This window comes from Protomyctophum bolini, assembly GCF_963924005.1.
Source record: "Protomyctophum bolini genome assembly, chromosome: 3".
NCBI classification, from domain to species: Eukaryota; Metazoa; Chordata; class Actinopteri; order Myctophiformes; family Myctophidae; genus Protomyctophum; species Protomyctophum bolini.
This window is the reverse complement of record NC_137864.1, coordinates 36,408,626-36,424,876: the sequence shown is the minus strand read 5'-3', so window position 1 is coordinate 36,424,876 and position 16,251 is coordinate 36,408,626. Positions and strand designations below refer to the sequence as shown.

Sequence of the window (16,251 nt, the reverse complement as noted above, 5' to 3'; positions counted from 1 at the left end):
AGTTTAATCACCAAGCATGTTCTTTATATGAAATGTTTTCCTGATAAGTTGAATTATTGTCTATTTTGTTAAATGTTTTAGTTGTGAACAGCTATGGCCCTTTGTTGGTATGTTTTTTCTGACTTGGTAGAAAGAATGCCCTGAAATGAATGAATAACAACACTGTAAGAGTTGTTTCTTGTGATTAGCACAAATATTTTTTCAGATGGACAAAACCAATAATTAACGTCTGTTGTGTCATCAAATTGTGTGAAACACAGTGCCTTTTAAATCATATACGTAAGTCTAAATTTGTTATTGAACCAGTTCATGCTTTTAATGCGTTTCTTTTTTTTTTTTTTTACAATTTCATGTGCGATCAGTTCTGTTATGGATAGCTATGCTGTAAATATGTACATTATCATTTCATACATGTCTTCAAACCTGCACCTCATGTCCATGGTGTTTCTGTTTTTGAAAGATAAACACCAACCATGTCAATGTGCTGGTTCCACTTGTACATTTCTTTTAAAAAAGGTACTTCGTAATAAAGACAATGAATAAATCTAACCTTTCTCCTGTTTATTTTGGTCAAATATGTGTATATTTATTTAACCCTCCATGACAAATCTATTCCTTTGTCTATTTTCTAGAGTATTCAGAGGAAGGACTTTGTCTTTAGTTTCAAGTAAAATGAATTCCTAGGTAAATGTGTTAAATAATTTCACGTTGACCAGAATGTTGTCACTGTTGCACTGTTTGCACATAAAACATCACCTGAAGGAAGAACAGAAGAACTGGCTTTATACAATCTTAATTGGAAGGATACCAATCAGGCCATGCAAGGCAAAGGGAGATTTTCGCATTGCCAGACAAGATGGTCAGTAATCACATGGCCTCACAGGCCCTGAATACCAGAGTTGTGTAAAGCAGTTCTCAAAGTGGGGTTCCAGGGAGCACCAACCAAAATGAGTTAATATAGGGGTTACCGCTTCAACTCTGTTTGAAAATTGCTGACGGTCTACTCATTGAAATTTGTTTCTTCCCTACTTGAATGCCACGGACACATTTAATACATCTATTCCATATGCTAATTTACAGTATATAGCACTGCATTAGGTTCAATATGAGGATCTTTGCAGAATTTGGTTGCATCGAATCCAAATCCTGGGTCAGTGTTTTATGGCCACGAGATGTCGCTGTTGCATTACCTTAGGCGAGGTTCTATCTATGGTTGCTGTTTCTGTCAGACGTCTCGCATAGCATTATGATATCATTGATTTGATATGACTTCAGTTTCAGTCTGACTAATAAAATACTGGCGACTGGCTACCAAAGATAGTGTCAGAGTGACAGATTAGCTCTGGTCTGGTCAGGCATGTAAATGTAATTGTTATTTGTTAGCCTCGGTACCCAGGCTTTTATTTTCTTTCCATTCGGCTTAGCTATCTGCAGGTATTTTTTAAGTACCATAGCTTTATGGTACCAGTCAGTGCCATGTCGGCCTATATTGAATTCAATTTAATTTAATTATTCGCATTGTTTCCCACGTTTGATCACACTGTTGTGCTCCACGTAATAAACCCTGGAATTGGTAAATTGATATCAGTCATCATCACTAGTCAGCATGAGCATTGAGCATACGTCACATTTAGTATTATTTTGTCACACATGTCCTGTTGTTATGTATAATGTATGTGTCAATGTGTGACTGTTTTTGCTGTTTGTTCAAGTTTGTGATACATTGTCTAAAAGTAATATTGTTAGTTGTAAGTAATAGATATGTATGTATCATCTTGAAAATGAGTGAGTTCGATCCTTTAAGTACTGTTACATGCCCGGGCAATGGGATTGTTTCTTTGCGCCAATGGGATCTGCCTTTTTATCTCCAATGATGACGTCACGTAAGACGTAAGGTCAAAGTTGAATTATGACGTGAACAACACAGGAACTTTTGCTTGCAGTAAAATTGTGAACATGTTTATTTTGATTCTGGTAACTGTTTGATGAAAAAGGTCGGCTCGCGAATTTATGCAAAACCATGCAAAACCGCGAAACCATTGTTTGGACAATTTGAGGTTTTGGTGGATTGTTTACATGCTAATCTTTCCGACTAGCTAACGCCGCTAGCCTCGCTAGCCAAAGCCATGCCATGGTATGCCATGGATGCGTTGAGCATAGTGGAGAATGAGGTCACACTGGAGGGTCTGGACGGGGTGACCGTCCCCTCTCTGTGGATACGCCTGCAGACTAGGACTCCCTCGTTCCCTCTCAAACTAGACCCACTCACCAAGGAGTTCATCTGGAAGGCGTTGATCCACAACTGTGACTTGAGCTTCTATGAACTTCCAGAAGAGAGGGGTGACGTTGTAGTATTTGACAGGTGAGCGGTGACACTTCAAATTCTTATTGGTGGTATTTTAGTATTGCTGCTGTTAAATACAATGTTACCCTTTCGCACATCGAGCTTAGCCGCCTCGGTCTCAGCCTTGCTTATCTGCATCGAGCTGGAATCGAACCCCGGCCTCCAGTTCTGCAGACATGCAGGTAACAAGCCACGCTAAGCGAACGTTCTCGCTTGGACGAGCTACTACCTCTTTTTGTTAACATTTTGCAGAAAAAGCACATAAGAGTACAGTACATAAGAGTACAGTACATACAGTTAAAGCAAATACAATGGTAAAGTGATTGAACGCAAGAAAGAACCACTATGGCTTGGTATTCAATTCATATAAACAGACAGATAATGTATTCAATACAATGCAAAAAAACATCCTATAAACGAGCACTAATCAAAAAGAGAAGGAAACCGTTTGGGGGGAGTGGCATTTGTGATAGGCTTGGATTTTTCAGTTTTCAATTTCTGAATTTCAGCCACCTGTAAATGCTCTTTTAGAGTGGTTTTGGATTCACACTTTTCTGTTAGCAGGGCAGGGCATTTTTCAGACTTCCTAAACAAACTGGTCAGGCTACTACTTGGCCTCACTCCTCTGCTCGAACCCACCTCACCCCTGCCCATTTTGACAGGCTGAAATGGCTTAGGGTTGATGACAAAGTATAGCATCTTGCAATGGGTCTGGTCCACAAGATTTGCTATTCCACCAAGATACCCATATACCAGTCTATATACTTCCTTAATGTCAACGAAGTCCACACCCACAACACCAGAGGGAGTCACCCCATTCGACAAACCATGTGAAACCCAGATTCGGCTCAAACAAGGGACTAAATTATTTTCGCTCCTATGCCACCAAAATGTGGAACGCCCTACCAACAACAATTAAGACCTGTGAATCCCTTGGCATTGACTCCTTCAAAACCGCTCTCAAAGGGCACCTACGGACGGCTGCAATTCGAAACTAGACCTTGTAAATAAAGTCAGTCCCACCCACCCCCTTCTCCCCTATTGTATGTTTTATTCCCTTTTTATTTCCTTAATGATTATTTCTGTTTTTTTTTTTAGAAGTGTATATTTGTAGTACACGTCTACTCTCTACATGTTCAACTTCTGAGTAATTGAAAATGGTGGACCCTGTTGTAAGCAAATGTAATCCTTTATCGTGTCGTCCACAGTTTTTGTGTTGACTTGTGCTTTCGTTTGCATACTGTGAAATATTCTTTTCAATCTATCAACCTTGTCAAACCATAAGGCCCAAGTCCACCCTCTGGACATGACGCTAGTATGTCACAGGGACTTACCCCAATCCAAACCTTGTGAATCAGTGCCAAGCAGGGAGGCACTGGGTCCCACCTTTTCAGAGTCTTTGGTATAACCCGGCCTGGGATCGAACTCCTGACCTCCCAGTCTCAGGGCAAACATTCTAACCACAAGGCCACTGAGCTGTTGTTGTTTTCTTTTCTTTTATTCTTTTTTCTTTGGCATTTGCTACAGTAGTAGTAATGTGCTGTAGTGAATACCAACGAAGTCGTCCTTTTACCAACTCGCTCCAGGCGTGGAACTGCTCCGTCTATTCCGTGTATTCCTAAACTGACCTATGTAAATTATGCTTAAATGGTTAAACCTAACCTTATTCCTAACCTTAACCTCAGTAAAACTGTGCCAAAACCTAACCCTATTCCTATTTCCTAACCCCAGTAGAACTATGCCCTAAACTTATTTCTAACCTTATTCTCAATAAAAACAAAATAAAGAATACAAGAACCGACGCACCGAGGTCAGTGGGAAAAAAATGAGTCAAATTACTTAACATGGCTCACTCTTGCATACAAATTGCACAGAGATTTGACAACACGATATATTAACTGGGGAACTCCAAACTCGCTATTGCTAACTTAGCTTTAGTGTTTGTGTTCTGGGGGGATGGGGGGTGGCTACACAGTCAGCTGGGAGTTCACATGTGTTTGACTGTGTGTCTATGTCAGTGATTCTTAAGCATTTTCATGTCATGGACACCTAAATTGATAAGTAGTAGACCTGTACGTGCCCGTCGCCATCAGCCACCGGCCTACTTGACCATGGACAGCCAATTAAAAATAATTAGTTCCAGAGACCAGAGAAGAATTGTCAATGTTTTTCTACAAACTAACATTATTGCTACATGATGTGAGCTTGTAGATCGTTTTTTAAACTGTTTCCAGCAATCAGGTTGGTGGCGCAGTGGTAAAGTAGCTGCCCACCACCATAGAGTATGTGGTCGTGCATCCGGCTTTGTCGAGCGTCTATACGAACACAATTTGTCCGTGTTCTGTAAGGCAAACTGGGTGGGGACTGGCGAGGGTGATAAATGTCGCTGCAAGTAGTCATACTCCTATGGGCTGGGGTGGCACCTGTCAGCAGGTAGTGTTGGACGGCCCAACGTCCTCCTGGTGGGGGCTCCTCACTGGAGGCTGAGACTGTAGGATACAACAGCCGTGACAACACGCATACTGTAAATATGTGAGGGGAGAAACGGCAACAAAAATAAATTAATTCTTTCCAATTTGTCTGGGATCCCCGGATCCTACTTTGAGAACCACAGGTCATCTACATCTACATCTCATGTCAGTTCTTGTGTGCGTTATGCCTGTTTCCACCAGGTTTGCAGACATTGACCCAGAAACAGGGATTGAGTCAACAGAGACATTTACTCACATAAAGACGGATATCTACCCAGTCCACGTCATAGAGGAAGACAAGAAGGGTGTGCAAGGCTCCTGTGCTTTCTATGAAGAGCGGACAGATGTCTCTAACATTGTCCGCTCCAATGCCAACGCTCCATTACTCAGCTTAGAAGAGGCTTTCAAAAGGTGGGTCTTCATTTTAATATGAAAGTATAAAAATTTACCCATTTTGGATCAGTTGTTGTTACACGCTTTTCCGGAGCTAGCTCATATGCCACTGGTGGTGTGCTCACTTTCCGCTCCTCACCTCGATACAGATTTGGCCGGAAGCTTGTTGTCGTGGCGTCGCAGGGAGTGAGATTCCGTGCACTGATCAGTCCCGAGGGGGACCCTGATCTGACACTCGGTGACTACACCTACTGTATACTGGAACGATTGGGCCGAGCACGCTGGCAAGGAGAGGTACAAAGGGAGCTGCACAACATCTCATTCAAGTATGTGGCACACACACACACACACACACACACACACACACACACACACACACACACACACACACACACACTGTACAGTACAGTAGCATGTTTTATTGCACTCCATGTCTAGTTTGACCCATTAAAACTTGAGGACGATTCTACAAATGCCATCTAAATCAGTAGTTCTCAAACCTTTTCGTAATTCAAAATTGTTCAACATTTTTCAAACACTTTCAAGATCTTTCAAAAATGTAAAAAGAAATAGCAGCCACAAAAAAGCTCACAGCGCCACAAGGTGACACACTGTGAGCTTGTATATCTGCTATCTTTGAATGGCCAATGGTAAAATCTAAAATGACACGGATGCTTTCCCGGTTTGAATGGGTTAATAATCATGTATTTAGTTCAACTTGATGTGTGTCTCTCTCTGTGCATGGGAATACCTTATTAGAGAAAAACATGTTTAGTATGTTCTTGTGATAGAAGATGATTGTCCCTTCCACACATAGGATGCTGTGTACCTTTTATTAAATAAATGACATTGAGGAGTGAGGACCCACAATAAATACAAAGCTTATTGTACAACTTACAATAGAATGTAAAGTGAACTAGGTTTTCACAAGTGAAACATATATAAACCCCTATACAGATTTTAGTAATATAAACCTCTATACACACACACACACACACACACACACACACACACACACACACACACACACACACACACACACAAGCTGTTAACCAAAGTAAGCCCTCTTTTATAATTCATTGTATGAAGGAAGGTGTTGTGTGTGAAATAAGTGATCTTTTTTAAAGACTTGCATATAATGACATGTCCCTAATAGGGAAGTCACACTTGGTTGAATGTGGCCAATGAGTTGTACTGTGATTGGATAGGATGGATCCTGGAAAGTTGCATTACTTGAGAAAGTCTCTTGTCCAGAATGGTCTCATCACCATGCAATCTTACGTGAGTCGTATGCCCAACTGCCAGCAGCAACACTCCATACTGCTGCTGCTTAAGCGCTTCCATGTAAACAGGTCTGTAAGACACACATACATACACCAATTTGACGATGTGATATCAAGTGACCTTTAGCACCCAAATGTTTCTCTGAACTCTTCATCTTTCTCCAGGAGGACTAAATATGACATTTTGATGGAGAACCTGTCTAACCTTCTAGAGGCGTCGCCTCGTCAGCTGATGGCCATGACCGCTTCGAGAGAACAACTTGTGAGTCAGCCTGTCTGTTTATCTGTTTTATCATTTTGTCTCTGTGTGTTAATTTATCGGGCATATTCACACGGCATTCACACTCTGGGTGAATAAACTCAGGGGTGGGGTTTCCAATTCCCACCCTTAAAACAATTACAAAATGGCCGCATATGAGGTTAGGTTATGTTTTCTTTTTATGTAGAAAGTGACCGACAAGACATTCAAGCGGGTGTATCAGTATATGCAAGCATCCAGGATGGTCAAGATAATCACTGTTCCCGTGGAGGATTTGGATCCTAGCGAAGGCCCTTGCAACACCAAAAGAGGTATGCACCATTAAAACATTCTGTGCATGCATATAAATGCATAACTACCTAAAGATGCACAAATCCAATTTTATATACTGCTGCGGTTGGAATGCAATATTGTGACCTATTCAGAAATAGTTATTCACCATCATTCATCTTCTTAATTTATTTTCCCACCGCCAGTAAACCTAGACAACTCGGCACTGGGTACTTGGTGCGCCTTGGAAAGTCTTGTGACCCGAGGTTAGGACTTAGGTGCGTCTTCTCTTGAATCTAGGGGGACGCGTTCTAGCGTGTACGCACGTGCACCCTTCCGTTCCTGCGCGTGCACATCAAAAATGTACTGGTACCACCGCGTGGTACTGCGTTCTACGAGCATGACACCACTGGCAAAGACACCGTCATAATTGTCTTTATTTTCATCTTCTCATTTATCTTCAATGTCATCATCCTCTTCATCTTAAATATAATACATTTTATTAATCTTTGTAATCTTTCAAATAGGTCAGACAAACTTATGTCATCTTTTTACTTAGCATGCCTAAATGCACCATTATATCATGTGTGGCTGACTAAACATGCAGTGTATAATACAAAGAAAAAAAGAAAGAAAACAATTCTCCCTCTGTGATTCCTGTTCATGTTTCAGGTACTAAAGTAACAACAAAGTGTCTGCAACTAATAAAGCCATTCATTAAGAAGGATCTGCTTGTGGATGATGATGATGATGATGTTGACGATGACGATGGCGATGAAGATGGTGCAGCGGCTCTTTCTAAAGGACGAATCATGGAGCGGGATTTCTTACTACAGGGTTATCACCATGGTGAGTTTGGTCCATCCATCTGTCACGTGACTAGGGCTGTCTCACTATTACAAATTTAAGTTGATGATTAATTGTCACACAAATAATTGCGATTAATGATTTAATTGTGTTTGTGGCATGGAACTTATGAATAAAAAATAACATTTCTGATTGCTTGGTAATCATATTATAATGGACAGGGCAGATGACAAATAAACTTATAAAATAAAATGACTGACATTCATTATTATACTTAAAAAGGTCTTTAGGGGGCACGGTGGCACAGTTGGTAGTGCTGTCGCCTCACAGCTAGAAGGTCCTGGGTTCGATTCCCGCTGGGGACGCTGTGGGCACTGGCGGCGTGTTCCCTCCTCCGCGTCATCAGTGCCCATACCCGAGGCGGGGGTTGGCGAAAGGGCCTTTCTGTGTGGAGTTTGCATGTTCTCCCCGTGTCCCCTAGGGTAGATACCCTCACAAAAACATGCAGTAATCCTGGTCTCTAAAACTACCTCCCCCTGGCCAGCCGGGGCGCCTGATGGAGGGGAAAGGAACTGGTCGGAATAACGTGTCCCTTCCACGCGCTACGTCCGGCCGGGGAAATTCCCCTCTGTCAGGTGAAAAGAAGCAGCTTGGACTCCTCATGCATAGAATGAGGCATGAGGTCAGTCCGCTGCCCCCCCAGGTTGGCAGAGGAAGTGTAGCGCCCAGGATTACATTAGATAATTGGCACTGGGTGAAAAGAAAACTGGGTTACAAAATCGTGGGATAAAAATGTAGCAAAAAAAAAAAAAAAAAGGTCTTTAGCAGAAATACAAGCTGATCTACAAGCTTACAACACGTCACAACGTGCTATTTCAGCTTTTTTATTGCTTATCTCAAATCATTGCAATTAGACGATTATGTAATAATTGTGACAGGCCTACACGTGACGGACAATAATGTAGACATGCAATGTTTTAGCTATGTTCATTTAGAAGTGGATCACATTTATCTGATTATGTCGTTTTTGTATTTAAAGGAGAAAAAGTTGACACGGGAGGAAAGGTTATGACAGAATTCCGTTTTAGTCTAGATAGGCCTATGTTGTGTCAGTTCAGGGCCCTAATACCACTAGATGTTGTGAAAATGCATTTATATATACTCATATATTTATATACCACTTATCAATTCTGTGTGGACCGCAGTAAGACTGGCTGATTGCCATGGCGCCGCGTCAGCTAATGGAGATCCCTTACAAATAAACATTCCCACTTTGCTTGCTACAGTGTTGTCTGTTGGTACAAGAGGTCTCACGATGACTACCATGGCATCAAGGATGCACATCGGCAAACTGGAGGCTCGTATGATATGCCGAACACTGGAGAGATCTGGCATGATTAAGGTAAGAATGGCTGTTTTTGTGCCAAAGTTGATGAAAGGATGACTTTGATCAGGTTTGTTGCTGCTATATTGATAGCTCTGGTCCATAGCTCTAATGCCCTTGCATTTAGAGCTACAGTATGTTACCGATGGCTTCCGGGGCTCGCATAAATGCTCGTCTTTAGCGTAAATAAAAATGCTACTCACCAATACAAAGGCGGGTTGTGTCATTAGAAAGCTTTCCTTAGTGGAAGCACTCTGAGCCCCCCACCACACGTATAAAAGGTACTTTTTGGCCAGAAAGGGATTTGTTTTCCACCGGGAAAAAAATACTTTGTTACTCCACTGCGCCCTCTACCGATATTGCCAAGAGTAAACCTTCATAGAGAATACAAGAGCCGTTGCTTCAGCTAGATGCGAGCTCGGGTTGAGTAGTGGGAGAGCAGAGTTCAATCCCAGCTTGTTGCAGAAATTGATAAATTATAATTGTGCGTGAATTCACCATACTATTGGGGGTGGGCGAGAAAATGCTTGCAATTCTCAGATAATTCCCATGTGGCTTTATGTGATGGCTAATTTACATTTTGCCACACAAATGTGATTTTTCAACGAAGCCGCTCTGACCCATTTTAAAACCTGCTCCACGCTCAATTCAAAATCCTGTCACTCCGCTCTCCACTCCTGCCGCTCATACAGTAGGCTTTGCAATGGAACACGACTAATTAAGTAAACTTAACACTGTGTTCCTCAAAAAGGCTTCATTCAGTAAGCGTAACACTGTGTGTTCCTCTTAACAGGGCTTCATGACAGATGTGGGTAGACAGAGGGTCACCAAATTCATCGGTCACAAGTGAGTTATACTGTTATTGCTTTATCCTTTTTGCCATTACTTTCCACATCATATAAAATACCGTTATCATATTGTCACATTGCTCTGATGACGATCTCTGACAGGTGCGTGAATGTGAGCGGCCACTTGCAGCAGTTTGCGAAGGAGCAGGAACGTAACAAGTTGCTCTGTTCATCTGCAACCCCGAAAGTCCCTAAACTCAAGATTCAAATCCCCAAGACGCCATCTTCAACATCCAGGTCCAAATCCAAAGAAACCCCCGAACCCCCACCGGCCCAGAAGGATCAGCAAACGGACAGAGAAGGGCAGGACAATAAGATGGGGCCAGCGGTGCCCATAAGACTGAAGCGAGGAAGGCGACCAGGAAAAAGGACCAAGAAAGAAAAGAAGAAATGCACTGCGAAAGCCCTCCTGGAAAAGAGCACAATTGACTCGCCTGTCACAGAATCTATACCTGTTGAATGTGAGTGACCATAACCTTTTACACTAGTGGTTCCCAAACACTGGGTCGGGACTCGGGACCTATTTGTTTTTAATTATTATTGTTTCACAAAAACATTCCAAAAAAGGAAGAAAATAATGAATTGAATACCAATTCAATGATTTTGTTTCTCAGTAATTTCATTTCATATTTTCAAATATCTAAGAAATACCATAAATTAGCCAAAAATGCCTTCCAAAGTTTGCAGGATTGGTCCATTTCAAACCAAATGCCTCAAATCTTGAACACAGCGTGTGATGTCCGTGAAATTCTGCACACATTCCCACTAGTTTAGTGTTGTGTTTCTCTGCTCTTTCAGGTGAAACCACACCCCACGATGAAGGCAGAAAGAGTGAGGAGGCGGTACCAGAGACCATGCTCAGTCCAGGTGAGAAATGGGAGCCATGTCTCACTCTGGGTCGTCTTATATACCTGGGCAAAGTGGGCATACATCGGGCATCATGGAAATGGTCAGCAGTGGTTTATAAATTGCTCCAATTATCCCACAGGATTTTAGGATTTGGATTAGCATGCTTCTTGTTATGAGATCACTTCTCTATATAGAGGCTTTGCACCGTAGCCAGAGGTTATGTGGGAACGCCTAGTACTGATTGGCAAATAAATACTTTCTGGCCTTGATAGCCCATACATCCAAACAGAAAAGTCCAATCTGATTGTATTTAACAACTTTAAACATTGCAGCTTTATGGAAAGCTTAGCCTCAGTACCCAGGCTTTTATTTTTGTTCGCGTTCGGCTCAAAAAATGAAAGCCTGGGGGAACGTTAGACCAGAAAGCAGGCTGGCTAGGTCAGGCTATGGAAAGCTTGAATTATCTTCTTCTCTGCAAATCTTTGTTTCATATAAATCCACCATAGACAGACATGTTATGTGCTACATTCTGTCAAGACATTTCGTGCAGGTGATTCTTTTTCTGTGTCAGAGTTTAGAAGCGGGCCACGAGTCGTTTTCCATAACGCAACGTCCTGCTGCCTCCTGCATTATGTGACTTTTAGAAACAGGTGGTACGCAGGACCATTGAGTGATTTCTAACAAGCGCTTCCATACTCCAATGATCCATGCTGCTCAATGTTTTGCCAATCAGTCTAGATGAGGGGGGCATGTCCCGGTGGAAATGTGATGCATGTGCAATTTCTCTATTCTAGCCTACATTTTCCATACGGTACAACCAACGTAATATAAGTGTCAAGATTATGACATAATTATGCCATAATAATGAATGCATTTAATCTTAGGTCAAGCTCCAGTTGAGGAAAAAGCGGTGTCCATCATAAGCCCAACCATCTCCCTGGCCCAGAGTGAATCCCAGAATGATGCGGGTGAAACCATTACGATAATCGAGGACGTTCCAAAACAGGTTAGCTGTGTTAGAGACTTCTAGTGCCCAGTAACCAGCTCAGTGGCCTTGTGGTTAGAGTGTCTGCCCTGAGACTGGGAGGTTGGGGTTCAATTCCTGGCTGGGTCATACCAAATACTTGTCCAGGGGGTGTACTTGTACATCAAGCTGCCTCATGCTACAGAAACAGGAGATAGGCTCCTGCCCATGGCTCGACAAGGCTTACTTACCACGTACCCAAACTAGTGAAAATAGCAGATCTACAAGCTCACAATGTGATGCGAAGCTATTTTCACTTTTAAAATGCATGAAAGTCTTTAAAAAATAATGTAGGAAATCGTGACTAGAAATTGGCCGTGACCCACAAATGGGTTCTGGAACCAGTGTTCTGGAACCAGTGATGTACAGTAATAATACAATAATAATACAAATATTACATTAACCCTCTGTCTGACTGGTGTAGGCGCAGCGTATTTGGCGATCCAAAAAGACTCCAGCAAGTAAGGCAGCACCACCTGTTGAGACATACCGTCTCCTGAAGAGGAAGAACATGATTGTGGAGTCTGTCCGCAGCCTCAAGATCATAGAGGGACTTTACATGTCAGTCACTCATATTTGTTCATCATTTTCGATCAGTTAAGCAAACTGTTGGCAGTGTCACAGTGTTGTACAGTATGTGCAATACAGTAACAAACTCACAAAGAGTGATTGCGGATGTAAGCAATGTCATCTTTCCATAGGCTTCAGAAGATGATCATTGATGAAGAGAAGCTGGAAGGCATCAATACTAAAGTTTGTAAGAAGACTATCATACGTCTAATACGCAGTCTGTCCAGAGAGGGCATGGTGAAGATGTTCACTACCACAGTTATACAGGATGGAATAAGCAAAAAGGTACACACACACACGTACGCATGCACGCACCAGAGGTGAACAGTTGGGTGAATTCTTATGGTTTTTCAAGAGGCATTGGCCATTCCATTATAAAATTAAACACGTTTTCCAAAAATGTTTAATAGTTATATCTATGGCTTGTTTTTTAACTTCAAACAAGGAATGTCTTCCTGAACTTAATTTGAAATACAAAATTTGGGGGCACCCGCTGGTTTATAGATTTATCATTAGTACGTTCAGTTTATGTCGAGCCTTCCTTACTAATTGACTTTACTGCTAATGATGCTTTTAGTGTATTTTATTTTATTCTTTTATTTTTTGCCATGCTTTTAATCTCTGTAGCACTTTGAGATTCGTAAGAATGTAAAGCTCTGACACACAGATCACAAAGGTGCATAAGGTGTAGGTAATTTAATAACACTAGTAGCAGATGTACAGCAAAAGTTGAGCCTTTTAATTGACGATTTTCTTCACCTTTTCCTCTGCCCCGACACAGGTTGATTTTATCGTTCATCCCTCCATTCAGCCCAGTGATGATATAATGAAGAGTGCCATAGAACAAATTCGATTTCGGATCTCCGGCTCCTACACCGTTGCACGGTGAGCACAGCCATTTTATGTAGAACTTGAACTTCATCCACTGATGATGTGTGGATCAGCCCTGTTGTCGTTTTAATCCAGCAGCAAGTTGAACTCTTTCTCTCTAATGCCACACACTCCCTTTAAAGCAGGTGACATTAAAATTACTTTCCTAAGTTAACATAGACTGAACCCTAGTCCCGCTATATTGCCGTTAGACGTAGTCTTTACATGCTTTTGTCCTTCCTCTCTGTGCTCCCCTCTCAGTCAGCAGCGGGCTCAAGAGAAAGCCAGAGAACGACAGAAAAAGGACAATCTGAAACAGAAACAGAAAGTGAAGGAGGATGAATCTCTTGACTTCAAACCCGTTGCAGGTGTGTTTGTAATTTGTTTGCTTACTTCATTAATGAAAATTATTTTTTTACATCTTATGTCTCTGTTTAAACATGCTTCTGTATAGTTATTGTGGAAGTGTTTATCTATTCCCACATTTTTCGATTTCCGTTTCTCTGTTCTCCACAGTCAAAGGAATGAGCAAGGCTTGGGGTTATCAACCCAAGATGCATCGTCTGCGTTTAGTCCATAACTTCCTTTGGTACCTCATGCATGGGCACCCGCATCGACTGAAGTCCATGGGCACCCAAGCTTCCAGCCAGCCTCCCGCGGATACAAATGCCTCCAACGTCGATTCCACACACACAGTCTCGCATGAAAACCCAGAGCCCTCAAATCCGTCGTCCTCAGGCAATGATCTCAACGTCAACGACAATTCACCAGATGCAGATGGACAAAGGACAGTCTCTGAAGACCTCGCCTCCAGCACTGGGGACTGGTTGAATGGAGGGTCACCTCAGCCAGATGGAACGTCTGCTCAAGCGGAGGGAACGCCGCCTAGGCCAGATGGAAGGTCTCCTCACCAGGAGATAATCGTGTCGGATGACCAAGATAATGAATTCAAGGACACGTCCAACATCCGTCATTTCCACCCAAATCTGAAAGGTGAGAATTGAAGTAAATGTTTCACGTCCCCAGGACTTTTTTGGTGTTATCCTTTTAGCCTAATTATTGTCTTGACCGTACCATGTGCTGTTTAAATGTTTTTGACTAAAGTATTCAATCGATGTTGTGTTTCTGTCAAATTTGATGCACTTTCACTTGGTTATATCATTCTGTAACTAATTTGGGCACATGTCTTCAATTAATCGTCTAGTTTGTTTCTGAGATATTGCTGATTATATTATCAAAATTGGTGTAATCTTTACCCTTGTCAATTACATAAGTTCACACCAGGTGTTTCCTAGTGAACATTTATTCTTGCCTAACGTCCTTGGTCCTTTTTCTTCCCTTCACCCTGCCATGTGTTGCTGTAGTTTATGTGGATGAAACCTCTTGGAAGAGATTCATCCCCCCGATTCCCGTACACAAGGAGTATGGCAGCAGTTGGGCCCTGGTTGGAGATATGCTCCTCTGCATGCCTCTCTCCATCTTTGTACAGATCACACAGTTGAACTATATGGTAAGCACACAATTTCAAATGTAAGTGCAGTCCTTACAATTTACAATTTACAATTTAGGCATTTAGCAGACGCTCTTAATCCAGAGCGATTTACATTAAGCAAGAACAAAAGCATGGGAATACATCACATAAAAGCAGTTATCATGAAACATGCGTAAGCTAAGAAAGTAATAGTGGAATATATATCCTATGTGTCCTTGTTTAGAAGGTTGAGAATTGATGTTTTCATTGGCGGCCAGTGGTTGATAATCTCCTATCGTTGCATTTGATTGTGTGTGCACTGTGCAATGCATGTGAGACATGTTCCTGTCTCTGCACATAGGTAGAGGGGCTGAAGCCATATCTGAAGGACCCTGTGAAGAAACATTATCTTGTCAGATTCTTACCGGCCTCTTTGAAATTACAGCTTCTTTACAAACGGTAACCTACTAATTTTTTCTCTCTCCCTCTGCCACACTCTCTTACACAAAATTATACACACGCACATGTACCACATTATAAAATGGCTTGCTTCTGTCATTCTGTGTTTCATATTAGGCGGTACGTCTTCACTTTCCATGAGCACTTGCAGAGGCTGAGCTATATGGGTCTGCTCCACTTTGGTCATATGGAGAAGTTCCAGGAAAAAGACCAGGTACAACTTGTGTTGTGTTCCTTTTCACTGCATCATGATAATTAGATAAACACAATAGACCCCCAAAAATTACACCTTACCACACCTCCACCACTAGATTTATTATTTCATTTTTAATTTTATTTACCACCCATCTGGAATTGTGTACTCCAGGACGCCACACATTGATTTTTATATTGGGAACACCTTTAGTTTGAATGCCATTTCACTCGGAAACTGTGAGTCCGGAATTGAAGAATCGCTATCTAACGGGTCCCACGAATGTTTGTTTGTAACCGGGGATCTTATAGTTTGGGAAATTCTTCTTAAAAAGAGGAGCCTTGATGCTGCTGTACTGAATAATTACCGGCCGATATCAAATTTACCCTTTATAGGTAAAATTATTGAAAAAGTTGTTCATCAGGACACGTTTCAGTCAGGATTTCGGCCTAATCTAGTACTGAGACTGCACTCGTAAAGGTTCTAAATGACATTCGGCTTAACACTGATTCTGCCAATGTCTCTGTTCTTGTTTTGCTGGATCTTAGTGCCGTGTTTGACACTGTGGATCATTCAATATTATTACAAAGATTAGAGCACTATGTGGGACTCCTTGGAATTCTCTCTGGAATTCTTCTCTTGTTATTCAGTGGTTCAAATCATACCTTCAGAATAGGAAATACTTTGTCTCTATTGGAAACTGTGTGTCCAAACAGATGGCTATGACCTGTGGGATTCCACAGGGGTCAATTCTAG

At 41.8% G+C, this 16,251-nt stretch overlaps 1 protein-coding gene across 2 annotated transcripts in view; it reads left to right on the top strand.

The window, feature by feature from the left end:
• Positions 1-1,920: 1,920 nt before the first annotated feature.
• gtf3c1 (general transcription factor IIIC subunit 1) overlaps positions 1,921-16,251 on the top strand; it is a gene marked incomplete at its 3' end in the record, with an annotated part of 30,541 nt that continues 16,210 nt past the window's right edge. For both annotated transcript variants that reach the window (XR_013963782.1, XM_080759227.1), the window contains exons 1-20: positions 1,921-2,362; positions 5,017-5,226; positions 5,358-5,534; positions 6,417-6,560; positions 6,657-6,753; positions 6,938-7,061; positions 7,693-7,869; positions 9,114-9,229; positions 10,005-10,057; positions 10,162-10,520; positions 10,858-10,926; positions 11,793-11,914; positions 12,357-12,493; positions 12,634-12,787; positions 13,284-13,387; positions 13,634-13,740; positions 13,889-14,365; positions 14,737-14,882; positions 15,205-15,302; positions 15,420-15,516. Coding sequence is in view for 1 of the 2 variants with exons in the window: in XM_080759227.1 (XP_080615353.1) it covers positions 2,127-2,362; positions 5,017-5,226; positions 5,358-5,534; positions 6,417-6,560; positions 6,657-6,753; positions 6,938-7,061; positions 7,693-7,869; positions 9,114-9,229; positions 10,005-10,057; positions 10,162-10,520; positions 10,858-10,926; positions 11,793-11,914; positions 12,357-12,493; positions 12,634-12,787; positions 13,284-13,387; positions 13,634-13,740; positions 13,889-14,365; positions 14,737-14,882; positions 15,205-15,302; positions 15,420-15,516 (3,204 nt within the window). The remainder of the gene's footprint in view (positions 2,363-5,016; positions 5,227-5,357; positions 5,535-6,416; positions 6,561-6,656; positions 6,754-6,937; positions 7,062-7,692; positions 7,870-9,113; positions 9,230-10,004; positions 10,058-10,161; positions 10,521-10,857; positions 10,927-11,792; positions 11,915-12,356; positions 12,494-12,633; positions 12,788-13,283; positions 13,388-13,633; positions 13,741-13,888; positions 14,366-14,736; positions 14,883-15,204; positions 15,303-15,419; positions 15,517-16,251) is intronic.